This window comes from Chiloscyllium plagiosum, chromosome 2 (genome assembly GCF_004010195.1).
Source record: "Chiloscyllium plagiosum isolate BGI_BamShark_2017 chromosome 2, ASM401019v2, whole genome shotgun sequence".
In the NCBI taxonomy this organism is placed as follows: Eukaryota; Metazoa; Chordata; class Chondrichthyes; order Orectolobiformes; family Hemiscylliidae; genus Chiloscyllium; species Chiloscyllium plagiosum.
This window is the reverse complement of record NC_057711.1, coordinates 38,586,782-38,599,246: the sequence shown is the minus strand read 5'-3', so window position 1 is coordinate 38,599,246 and position 12,465 is coordinate 38,586,782. Positions and strand designations below refer to the sequence as shown.

General features: G+C 39.2%; 1 protein-coding gene across 1 annotated transcript in view; it reads left to right on the top strand.

Annotated features, from left to right (window-relative positions):
- The window catches only part of rad17 (RAD17 checkpoint clamp loader component), a 59,308-nt gene that overhangs the window by 22,084 nt on the left and 24,759 nt on the right, over nt 1-12,465 (top strand). Inside the window, exons 8-11 of the mRNA XM_043707967.1 lie at nt 2,318-2,443; nt 6,634-6,703; nt 8,622-8,733; nt 10,685-10,879. Of these exons, the coding sequence (XP_043563902.1) occupies nt 2,318-2,443; nt 6,634-6,703; nt 8,622-8,733; nt 10,685-10,879 (503 nt within the window). The remainder of the gene's footprint in view (nt 1-2,317; nt 2,444-6,633; nt 6,704-8,621; nt 8,734-10,684; nt 10,880-12,465) is intronic.

The window sequence follows — 12,465 nt, the reverse complement described above, 5'->3', positions numbered from 1 at the left end:
ACAGCAGATAAAATGGTACACTGGCTTAGTGGTTAGCATTGCTGCCTCACAGCACCAGGGACTCCGGTTCGTTTCCCACCTCGGGCGACTGTGTCTGTATGGAGTTTGCACATTCTCCCACTTCTGCGTGGGTTTCCTCCGGGTGCTCTGGTTTCCTCCAACAATCCAAAGGTGTGTGGATTAGGTGAATTGACTAAATTGCCCATAGTGTTCAGGGATGTGTAGGTTAGGTTTATTAGTCTGGGGTAAATGGTGAATAGTAGGGGAGTGGGTCTGGGTGGGTTGCTGTTAGAGGGCCTGTTTCCATACTGTGGGGATTCTGTGGCTTATTGCATCATGTCACAATGTTGTCCTTTATGGCATTCAAAGATCTCCCTTCTATTGGCCTACAAGGAACTAGTGCTGGATAGTATGATGAATACCCTTTTAATCCCTGCGGATGGTGCTGCTGGACAAGTCTGATCCTGCACCGTGAACCTTTCTCTTCAATGTCCTAAACTAGCTCCTTCCTCAAGGTGGAACTATTCTTATATCTGACCCACACCTAGTCTTCTGTGACCTGCACATAAAGGATTTCCCATCTTGGGGTTATCCTGAAGCAGTGATCAATTCTTGATTCCTCTAAACCATAACAAAGATAACAACAGTCCACATTTTCTCTCTGATCATAAAATACTCAGAATATAAATAAATTCCCATTATAATTCCAGGAGGATTTTAAATACTGGTTTAAAATCAAGACTTGAAATTCTGGCGTATTAATTATTTAAGCCCCTCATACACACAGACTAAAATCCTCATACCACTCGTTCAAAATCCAAACTCTCAAATAAATGATGTAATACATAAATTTAAAAATGTTGCACCACAATAAATTATTTGTAAGTTCTGTGAACAGATACAATAGACTGACATTAAGAATTTTCTTTCCACACTAAAATTTATTGATTTGATAGTTCAGGTTATTGCTAGCACTTGGCTTTAAGTTTCTACTTGCCTATACGAAGCCTATAAGCAAACTTAAATTCCTGTACTTCATCTTGTGCACAATCATAACTCAGCATGGCATACATTCAACATAAACTGTACAAGTGTCGCGCATGTGCCAAAATGATTTATACCCCAAATAATTTGTTCTGCAACTTTGCTGCATGAGTTATAATCACTTTTGACCTGTAGTTGGATACATGCCTGTGATTGTTTTGTCACTTCACACTTAAAGTCGCTTTCACTTAGTTTCTACTGGCCTAATAAGATGACTAAGGTACAATACTGACTGTGGAAAATTCTACCTACTGAACTATAGTTGGTGAAAGCAAAGCTGTAAACAGCCAATTTATGAGCAAGTTACTGCAGATGCTGGAATCTGTACCAGAAAAATCCTGGAGATCTCAGCAGGTCAGGCAGCATCCATGGAGAGCGAGCAAGCTAATGCTTCAAGTCTAGATGACTCATCAGAGCTGACACCAATTTACGTCTGATTCACTCATAGTTTGGTTAAGCATTTTTCACAACCTTCATCTCCAAGTCATGTTTATAGGGGCAGCGCATGACTCAGTGGTTAGCATTGCTGCCTCACAGCCCAGGGGCCTGGGTTCTATTTCACCTTTGGGCGACTGTTTATGTGGTGTTTGCATATTCTCTCCATGTCTGTGCGGGTTTCCTCCAGGTGCTGTGGTTTCCACAGACCAAACATTTGCAGGTTAGGTTGATTGGCCATGCTAAATTGCCCATAGTGTCCAGGGGTCTGCAGACTAGCAGATTAGAAGACCATGAGGTCTACAGATGCTGGAGATCAGAGTTGAATGTGTTGCTGGTAAAGCACAGCAAGTCAGGCAGCATCTGAGGAGCAGGAAAATCGATGTTTCAGGCCAAACCCCTTAATCAGGAACGTAGATTAGACTAGCAGATTAGCCATGGGAAGCGTAGGGTTACAGGGATAGGTAGGGTGGTGGGTTAGTCTGGGTGGGATGCTGTTTGGAGGGTCAGTGTGGACTCTATGGTCTGCTTCCAGACTATTGGGATTCTGCGATTCTATGATTTTATTTTAATTTAAGTTGATGGCAATGTTATGAAAGATTGTTGATTTCTTGATGTGTATAAACTATATAAAATGACTACCAAAACTTAAAATAATAGAGCTCAGAATAAAATGATTAACACATTGTGTTAGGGTTTTCGAAACAAACTCTTTGATATTACTGGAATCTTTGGTAAATACATAACATTTCACGAGAAGAAGAGAATTTAAAATCTGTTGATAGAATATGAAATTTAAGCAGAGAAAGAAATGTTAAATAATCTGTCCTTTTAATAGGAGATTTGTGCAGGCAGCAAGATGTCCACTGGTGTTTATAATTTCTGATAGTGTTAGTGGCGATGGTGGTCATCGGTTACTCTTCCCTAAAGACATCCAAGAGGAATTGGGTATCGCTAACATAAGGCAAGTATTAACTGAGCAATTTAATGACAAATCATGTTTAGGTGATGGAGTATTTCTTTTGACTGGCTTAAATATGTGCTGCTGATCCTCTTATATGATTTACACAATAAAATAAGTGCATTATGATCTGCAGTTAAATTATTTCCTGGATGTTTTTTTAATTTTTAAATTTCAACTTTTTCATTTTTAAAATTTGCTCATATTTCCACTTTTTTTTCTTTTAACCCATCAGGAATTGTGGGCATTACTGGCTAGGCTAGCATTCATTTCCCATCCCCAATTAACATTGTAAAAGTGGTGGTGAGCTACCTTCAGAGGCTGCTACAGTCAATGGCAAGAGACCTCCAGGATTTTGACCCAGTGACAGTGGGGGAATGCTAATACTGTTCCAAACCAGGATGGTACTTGGCTTGCAAGGTGTTGTTGCTACCCATCTCCTGCTAGACATTGGAGATCATGGTTTGGAAGGTACTGTCAAAGGAACCATGGTGAGTTGTTGAGTGAGCATTTTAATGCTGTCAAGCAACAGCAAATGGTAGTGAAGTCTCCAGAGTTGCTATTTTGGGCAGCAGGAGTTGATTAGCTCAGCTGGTTGAATGGCTGATTTGTCATGCAGAGTTGAGCCAACAGTATGGGTTCAGTTCCTGCACCAGTTGAGGTTTCTATGAAAGTCTTTCCTTTTCAACCTCTCCCTCATCTGAGGTATGGTGACCTCAAGCTAAACCATCATTAGTTGTCTCTAACTAATGACAAAGCAACTCTGTGGTCTGTGGTCTCTGTGGTCTCTATGGTAGCTTTTTAAAATTCTGTCCTGACTATGAACAGAACTGTTTGGATGGTGTTTCATTTTTGCCAGCAATCTACCAAGTGTCTTTCCCACATATCAATTCTACTTGTGTGGCCTTAATCATGGGTGTTGATGGGATAATCAATATGAAAGGCATTACAGCCAAGCAAAACATGAGAAATAGGGGCACGAGTAGATCACATGGCCCTTTTAGGCCTACTCTGCTATTCAGTACAGTCATGGCTGATCATGTATCTTGAGAGACTGAAAATCTACGTCTTTCAGCCTTGAGTAAATGTCAGTACCTTTTGGACAGAGAATTCCAAAGGTTCACAGGTTTGAGTAAAAATAATTTCTCCTTGTGGTATCTGAAATGATCAATGCCTTTTCTGAGTTAGAGCCCCTGTGTTCTAGTTTCCCCAACTCAGACAGAACAATCTTGGTGTTTTTCTTATTTTCAGAAACTTGTGTTTCAATGAGATCCCCACTCATTTCTTCTAAAACTCCAGAGAATATAGATCCAATCTATTTAGCCCCTCCAGATAGGACAGTCTTACTATCCCAGGAACCAATGTCGTGAACCTTGACTCTCTTGCCTCCAGTGCACGTAAATCCTTCCTTGGATATGGTAGCCAAAATTGAAAACGATACTCGAGGAATGATTAATCAAGTCAAGTACAATGTAGTAAGGCTTTTATTCCTGTACTCCAATCCTCTTGTAATTAAGGCCAACACATGATTTGTGTTCCTGATTGCTTTCTGTATATGCAAGCTAATTTTCTGTTTTCCTTGTACAAGTATATGCAATCTTACTGCCAAAGTTATAACTTCTTGTTTGTCTATATTACATTCCATCTGCCATGGTATTGCCCATTTACTTACTTAATCTAAATCTCAAGATTCGCAAGAGCTAACACTTGCTGTCAGTGTAGTCACTGTGGATTGCACTGGCATCTCCATCAGCTCCTACATACTACAACTGAAAAACATCCAGTCATTTCTGCTTGATTTTAATTAATTAAATTGGATGTTAAATATTTTTAAAGTGAATTTCTAAACTGTACTCTTCAACTGTAATAGCATTTCCTGATTTTTAAACCACTTCATCACTCAAAACAAAAAACATCTGTCAGTCCCATGCCTGTTTTCCTGTGATGTTACACTTCAGCGCTGACAAGTAGAAACAAACTAAAGGGGCTTGCTGCTGCCAGTTTTTAATCTCCCACTGCCCTTGTTGCACAGGTCCAGTCTCCCTGTCTGCTTCACAGTGCTGACTTGCTGCACGTTCCTACCCTGAAAATTATTCAGGATATTATTAATTTAAAGGAGGACGCTTATAATATTCCAAAGAATGGTAATAAGCCTGGGAATAGACAGTATTAGAGATCACTAGAAAGCAACCAAACATTTGATAAAAAGGGATTAAAAATTTAAGAGATCTAACAACTATTTTTAAAAAAGGATAATCTAATACAAACACTCATCTAAGACAATCCTTAATTAGCCATATTCCCTTCTGAGGTTTCATTTTTTAAATGGAAAATATTTTTGTTGAAATATTAAATCATTTTTAGTGCTTTCCACTGTGCACCTGGGCGCAGTACTGATCTTTCCAGCTCCTCTGGACTTAACTTGAACTGCCCTCTTCTAACTCTCTGCTTCTGGTTCATTAACTAACTCTTAATCCATGGCAATGTATTACACCCCCCACTGCACAAGCACCTACGTCGTATGTAAATCTTTTTTGTACCATCTTATTCAAATGCCTTTTGGAAATTATGTACACTACATATTTAGCTACTCTTTGTCTACCTGCTGGATACATATACAAAACAAAACTAAATTTGTTAAACACTATTTCCTTTTTTTCAAAATCATACTTGCTTTGATTGTACTGCAACTTTATTTTTTGAAGTGCTTTATGAAGACTTGAATAAATTCCACCATTTTCTTAATAACCAGTATCATGTTAATTGGCCTGTAGTAACCTGTTTTCTTTTTTTGTCTTCCTTCCTTTAATGGCCATGTTACTTTCGCGAACTTACAATCTCTGATACGATTCTATAATTGAGGAAGTGCTGTAAAATTATACCCAGTTCATCCGCTATCTCTACGACTACCTCTTTTAAAATCCTCAATATAAGCCATCATGTCCTGGAGATTTTAGCCCTTCAATTTCTCCAGTATTTATCTATGCGAGTATTGATTTGCTTTAAGTTACTTGCTCTTTATTCACCCCTTGGCTACTTTCTATTGCAGGATGCATTTTGTGTCTTCTACTGTGAACTTAGAGGAACTGTATTTGTTCAGTGTCTCTGAAATTTCCTCCCTTCTCATTGCTTATTCTGTCTCAACCTCTAAAGCACTAACATTTACTCTTAGTACGGTATTTCTCTTTATATGTTTGTATAAGCTTTTACAATCTGTATTTCTGTTCATAATCTATTTTCCCTTTTTAATGAACTTTTTGGTCCCCTTTCATTGATTTCTAAAACTTCCCCAATCCTCAGGCTGACTTTGTTCTTTACAACATTGTAAGAACCTTCTTTTAATAGACGCATAGAAGGAAGGGTATGATACTCACCTATTGAGCCTGCTACCCCATTCAGTCAGATCACTACTGATCATCTATTTCCATGCCATTCGTGCACTGTTCCCATATCCCTGATGTAATTAGTGTTCAGGAATGTATTGATTTCTGTACTGAACATGCTTAATAATTGAGTTTCTACAGCCTTCAGGTTAGAAAATTGCCCAAGATTCCTGACCCTCTGAGTGAATAAATTCCTCTTTGTCTCAGTCTTAAGTGGTTTATCCCTTAATCTGAGACCATGTGTTCTGGTTCTTAACTCACTAGCCAAAGGAAACATGCATTGACTCTTGCACCCCTTTATAAGCAATTAATAGCCAGTATTGTTCTTCATAAGCCATTGCTGAATCTTTGTCACCAGCTTTTGCTTTAAAAGAGCATATTTTTGTCAAAAATAGTGAATAATTTCTTTAAATGTTTCCCATAGTTTCTTTGCTGCCATAACTTTGAATTTATTTACCTGAGCATTCAGAACTAGGTCTCCCTGCATGTCTGATCCTGTCTCCATCCAATACATGCAGGACTAGACATCACAAGTAACAAATTCTGCCCTTTTTTTTTCTGTTATCCTTCTCCCTAGCTTGAGATTTCCTATCATCTCATTCATTAGTGGCTAAAGTGAGATTATTTTGGTTTTACTGAAGGTTGAAGCTGGAATGGGCTGGTCTCTATGGTCACCTAATAAAACAAAAACATTTGTGAGGCTCGTCACATGTTTATCATTGTATTCCTGTTGAATTCTAAATCAAGATTTTCCATTTCTGCCATGATCCATTATATTGAATACATTCCCCTGTTTTTTTCTTTTGCCAGTTTTAATCCTGTGGCTCCCACAAGCATGTTAAAAGTTTTAAGTAGAATAGCTTCTCAAGAGGCTAGTAAGGTAAGTTTTAACAAGGATTAACTTTTTCAGTATTTAACCTGACTTTTTGCGAGGGTTTGTTTTGAAACTTTTTTTTTGGGTGTCAGTAGCTCCCTGGTAACTTGCTGAATTCATAATAACAGAATCAGATCTCATTTGAGAATATTAAATTTGATTCTGGGCATTGTCTTATTAACAATGTCTCAGGAATATACAGAGAAGAACAGCAGAGCTGATTCCAAACTTATAGGAGATGATGTTTGAGAAAAAAATAATCAATGTTCACTTTTATACTAGGCTACTTAATATATATCCACATCTCAAATCAGAGCTGTTTCAATAATTACAGGTTGTTCCTCCATATCCAACAGTACCTGGACTGAGCTTTTGCGGAGCAGAGAACTTCCCAGACCACAAATTCTATATGGAGAAAGTGAGGACTGCAGATGCTGGAGATCAGAGTGGAGAGTGTGGGGCTGGAAAAGCACAGCAGGTCAGGCAGCATCCAAAGAGCAGGAGAAGCGATGTTTCGGGCATAAGCCCTTCATCAGAAACATCAGTCCCTGATGAAGAGCTTATGCCTGAAATGTTGATTCTGCTGCTCCTCGGATACTGCCTGGCCCACAAAGTTTATATGTTGTCACAAAGCTGGTCCCTTTTTTTTCTAGCTGTTCCTTTTTCTCAAGGATACAGTGTCCTTGGTTTTTTTTCAGAGGGGTAATAAAACACTCCTGGTGCTGATTTAGACTGGTTTGGTACACAGATTAAAGGGATTGAGAGGCCTTTTTGTTTATATGTAAACAGATAGACTTCAACCCAAAGTGGTAATGTTTTAGAAGTGACCTGTATAATGGAAAGGAAGTGGTCAGCTCTCGAGCTGAGCAGTTCAGTCCAGAATTAGTTGGGAGTTCAGCAGTGGACTGTCAGGCTGTCTCTCTTTCTGCCCTTGTAACTTCAACCTGTAAGCATCTGTTCCATTTTTTAAAAACTGTATTTTAAGGGGGTTTGCTTATTGGGACTGTTGTGTATATTCGGAACAGCATAATTAAGTCTAGTTTGGATAGACTGAGTTCTGTAGGGGTTCATTATTCTGTTCTTTGTGTTTCATTGTGTAATTTTTTGTGAATAGATTTTTGTCTGTTTTTTAAAACCTGGTAGTCAACCTCGCTAACTTATTCCAGGTAATTTTCACTGTACATTTAACCAAAACAAATTGCAAAGTTTTGGTCTGGGCTGCCTGCTTAAGACTGTTATAGCCTAGGCCAGACCACTCAAAACAATGTCCAGTACAGTTTAGGCTCCTGGCCCGTGCCACTCCTCTCCCACTGAGACCAAAGCTCGGTTTGTGCCTTGTGTTGTTTTTCTTTCTGGCCACCTTGGCCTTCACTATTTGTTTTCTTGAGAAAGCCGAGGCTGGAGCTGAAGGACAAATTTGAGGAGGCACTTCCAATCACTAGCACCTCCTCTTGGTGGAGTTCTGAGAGTGATAGGGAGGAAGGAATCTAACCATGTTTAAATAGTAAACCCATTCTATAAGTCACGGTAAACTGGATAGTGACTTCTTAAAATTAACCTCAAAATTGTGAGACAGGTGCTGACTTAAACTGAAGTACTGTGAGCACAGGCACACAGTTTACTGGTCCAGTAAACTATCAGATAACTGAGGTACAAACTGTACTTGAATATTCTTGTTGAATACCTTTTTCTAAATATGTTGTAAGAATTATGTTTGCAAATCCTTTTCAACTTTGCCTTTATAACTTATATTTGCTAAGTTAATTAATTGTTGATTTGCAACTATTGCTCAGGATGAGGATTGTTCATGTGAGGATTGATATTATTGACAGTAAGCAAGAGACAGTCAGTTGGTTAGTGAAGCTGATGTTTTTTATCCAAATAAAAATAACAGATGAAATTTTCTTAATATCCTGCAACGCAGATTGATGGAAAGACTACTGTTCCCGACAAATCTGTACTGGAGTTTCTCTGTAAAGGCAGTGCAGGAGATATCAGAAGTGCAATAAACAATCTCCAGTTTACATCAGTGAAAGGTAACTATTTAAAAGGGTAAATTGAGAATAAATTAACTGAATAAATGGTTTACCAATACAGAATTAGTGATTTGTAAAAAGAAAACTGCAAAATTAAATAACTAAATGTTAATGAAATATGTTTTGTGTGGATTTCAAAACCTAGCATGTCATGGCATTTAATGGCTGAAATCTTACAGCACTATAGTCTTCGTCCTCATCCTCTTGCCAAAAGATCAGGGTGAGGAGCTCTGCCAAGAAAGGAAATTGTTGCCATATGACCATTTACTAACCCACTTGTCATTAATAAACTGATGGTAGGACTTCCTCCCTTCAGACAGGAAGTCCTGTCTCAGCTGCTGGCCAATCTCAGACCAGCAACTGTTCAATACTGGCAGTATCACTGAAAGTGGTGGCAAATGCTGGACTGCACTTGGCACTTGAGCTGCACTAGATCGAGCTCTGCAAGTAACTGAGTGTTTCTCCTGATGTTCAGGTGACAGGCCTCAGTTGGGCAAGAGATGTGGAGGTGGGTGGCCATGTTTGAGAGGTCATGATTAGGGTGGAATCTAGAGGCCACATGGCTTGGCCATGTGGAATGTCCTTCAGAGTCAAGAGGGCCTATTAGGAAGGTGTCCCTCACCGCTGCCACTTGTTAAGCACAGGATGAGGCCCCTGGTGATGATTAATTGCCCACCGAAAAACATCAATTGGATCAGTGGTGTCAGCCAGTTGTACCACCCTACTACTTGTAACATTGCAGTGCGAATGGGGTGGTGGTGGATCGGGCAACTGATTCTATATTTTACCCCTCCCACCTTCAAAGCCACTGGTACAGGATCACACAAGCGCTAAGTACACCAGAGTGAACTTCAAAGTTTAACTGGAGAATATAAACAAAATATAATTTGTGAATTTCCCATGGGAATTACTATCAAGCGTAGTCTTCCGGTGATGCAGAGTTCGAGACGGATATAACCAAACTGTGGATCACAAGTTTATTCAACCCTTACTTTAAAGTTGTGCATTCTTTATTTTACAATATGCTGCATGTTTTGCTAGTTCACTATAAATAGGATAAAGCATTCAATAAAAAACAGAAGTAGAATTGTTGGAGCAGAGGTACAAAACAGGTTGAAGCTCTAGGAGAGGCAAAAATGAGGTACTACACCACTATAAGTAAGAGTTGCAATTGACATATGACCTCTTTATGTGGACATCTTAAATGCGGACACAGGAATTTCTGAAGGAAATACTTACAAACTCTGTGTGTGCACAGATATATACTCTATTTAAGGAGATTGGAAGTTTGCCAAACCATACTTCGTAGGAAAATTCAATGTTTGAGTCAATTGTTCTATGGTGAGACAGGAACATATATAGCAGGCATGATTGATTTAATCCTAGTTGAGCTAGGAAACATAAGAAGAAATCAGCTCTGCTTCTGACCACTTAGTAGTACCTGCATTAAAGGAATCTGAAAATTGTACGGAAACAGAATCCCAATGAGCTGTGGTTGCTTCTACAGTAAAAATAGCAGCCAGTGTGAGTTGCCTAAGTTATACTTTTAGGATTTTTTTTCAGGGCACCATGGGCTTTTGGTGCTTGTGAAACCATATTCCAGTATGAGCCCCTACTTTTAGCAGAAAGGAAGAACAGATTAAATTTCTACACAAGATTTTTAGGAACAATGATGAAGTATGGTGTCAGTTGTTGTGTCTTTGTAACATGAGTCACTCCAGTGATAAACTTGCTGAAACTGCTGCTATTATAAATTGTTCTCATGTGCCTTCATCCTAAAATGGAGAATGTGCTGAAGTTAATCAATTTTAAAATGATATTCTCTATTTTATTCAATTACCTTCTACATAGTAGCTGCTTCAGATTTCTACTGCAACGTATTTCATAATTGCAGATTCTCTGCATGTATATCTGTATACACATTAAACATGGTCATCTTCTGACAACTCAGGCTGCCCATTGGAACTGAATTCAGCACAGAATCATAAAGGAAAAGCGTTAATAAAAGCAGGCACGTCTTCAAGAGGCAAACGTAAAGAAAAGTCTTCAAAGGTAAATGAAAAAGGAGGTGGCCTGCACACCATTGGAAGCAAAGACCAATCTCTCTTCCTGTTTCGAGCTCTGGGAAAAATAATCTATTGCAAACGTAAGTTGAACAAGTTTTTGACAACTTCTTTCAAATCTGTTTGCATGTGTCCAATCTGCTGTTTTCTACAATTTGATGTGGGGATGAAACTGGATCTCCTGGGGTCTTGTTGTTTGTACAGGATTCAATGTATTTGTTATCAAGCAGGCTAGTTATCCTATTTTGAATAATATATTAAATTCCTAAATTAAATGGATTTACATTATTTTAAGGCCTCAACATTTAATTGATCGAAGTAGGCATATCCTGAGGTGAATTATGACCAACTGGTTTCTTCTTCTAATGTTACAAAGTATGATATGGGGCAGTAGGAGGTAAAAGGGCAAGTATTACAATTTCTGCAATTGCATGGGAGGTGCCATGAGGGCAAGGATGACATAGTGTAAGGAGTGATAGAAGAGTAGTCCAGGATGTTATGGATGGAAAGGTTCCTGCAGAATGCTGTGGGGAGAGCAGGCAAAGATGAATTGGGAGGTGGCAGAAATCGTGGAAGATGATCTTTGAATGCAGAGGCTCCTGTCATGGGAAGTGAAGACAAGAGGATGCCTGTTCTGGGAGGGATGGTAAGGGATGAAGCAGAAGTAATGGAAATGTCTGACATGGGTGAGGGTAGTTGCGGGAAATGGGTCAGACAAGTCTGTGGGCCCTGTCAGTTAGTGGATAGGGTCCTTGGTTAAGAAAACCGATGTCCAGAAGCACCCCTGTGGCAGGTGTGGTAATTGGAACAGGTAAGACAAAGAACTCGTAGAATGGAATGTAGTCCTTACAGGAAGCAAATCATGATGACACATGGCCAAGGTAACTGAGTCAGTGGGTTTCTAATAGATATTGGTCCTATCTCCAGAAATGAAAACAGAAATCAAACAATGGTGGATGATCAGATGAAATTGAGGGAAGGATCAAACGTGGAAACAAAACTCATACATTCTCTAATTCTGGAGGAGAGGAGGAAGGAACAGCAATAATATTGTCAGTGAACCGGAGAAAAGTGTTTGGGTGTGGGGGTTGGTGGCGAGTATGTCGGGAGCAAGATCTGCTCCACATCACCACTTAATCTAAATGCATATTCAATTTCTTTAGTCTATTTTAAATGTGATTAAATATGTATCAAAGAAAAAGAGAGATCCTATAAAGTGGCCAAGAGCCCTGGGAAATCAGAAGATTGGGAAGGCTACAAACACAGAGGATAACAAAGAGAGAAATAAGGAAGGAGGGGTCAAATATGAAGGTAGGCTAGCCAGTAATATTAGAAATGATAGTAAAAGTTTCTTTTAATACATAAGAAACAAACGACAGACAAAAGTAGACATTGGGCCACTTCAAACTGATGCTGGAAGGCTAGTGATGGGAGATAAGGAAATGGCTGGAGAACTTAATAAACACTTTGCGTCAGTCTTCACAGTGGAAGACATGAGTAATGTCCCAACAATTAAAGGGAGTCAGGGGGCTGAGTTGAGTATGGTTGCCATTACAAAAGAGAGAGTGCTAGAAAAGCTAAAAGGTCTTAAAATTGACAAATCTCCTGGCCCCAATGGGCTACATCCTAGAATTCTGAGGGAGGTGGCTGAGGAAATAGCAGAGGCGTT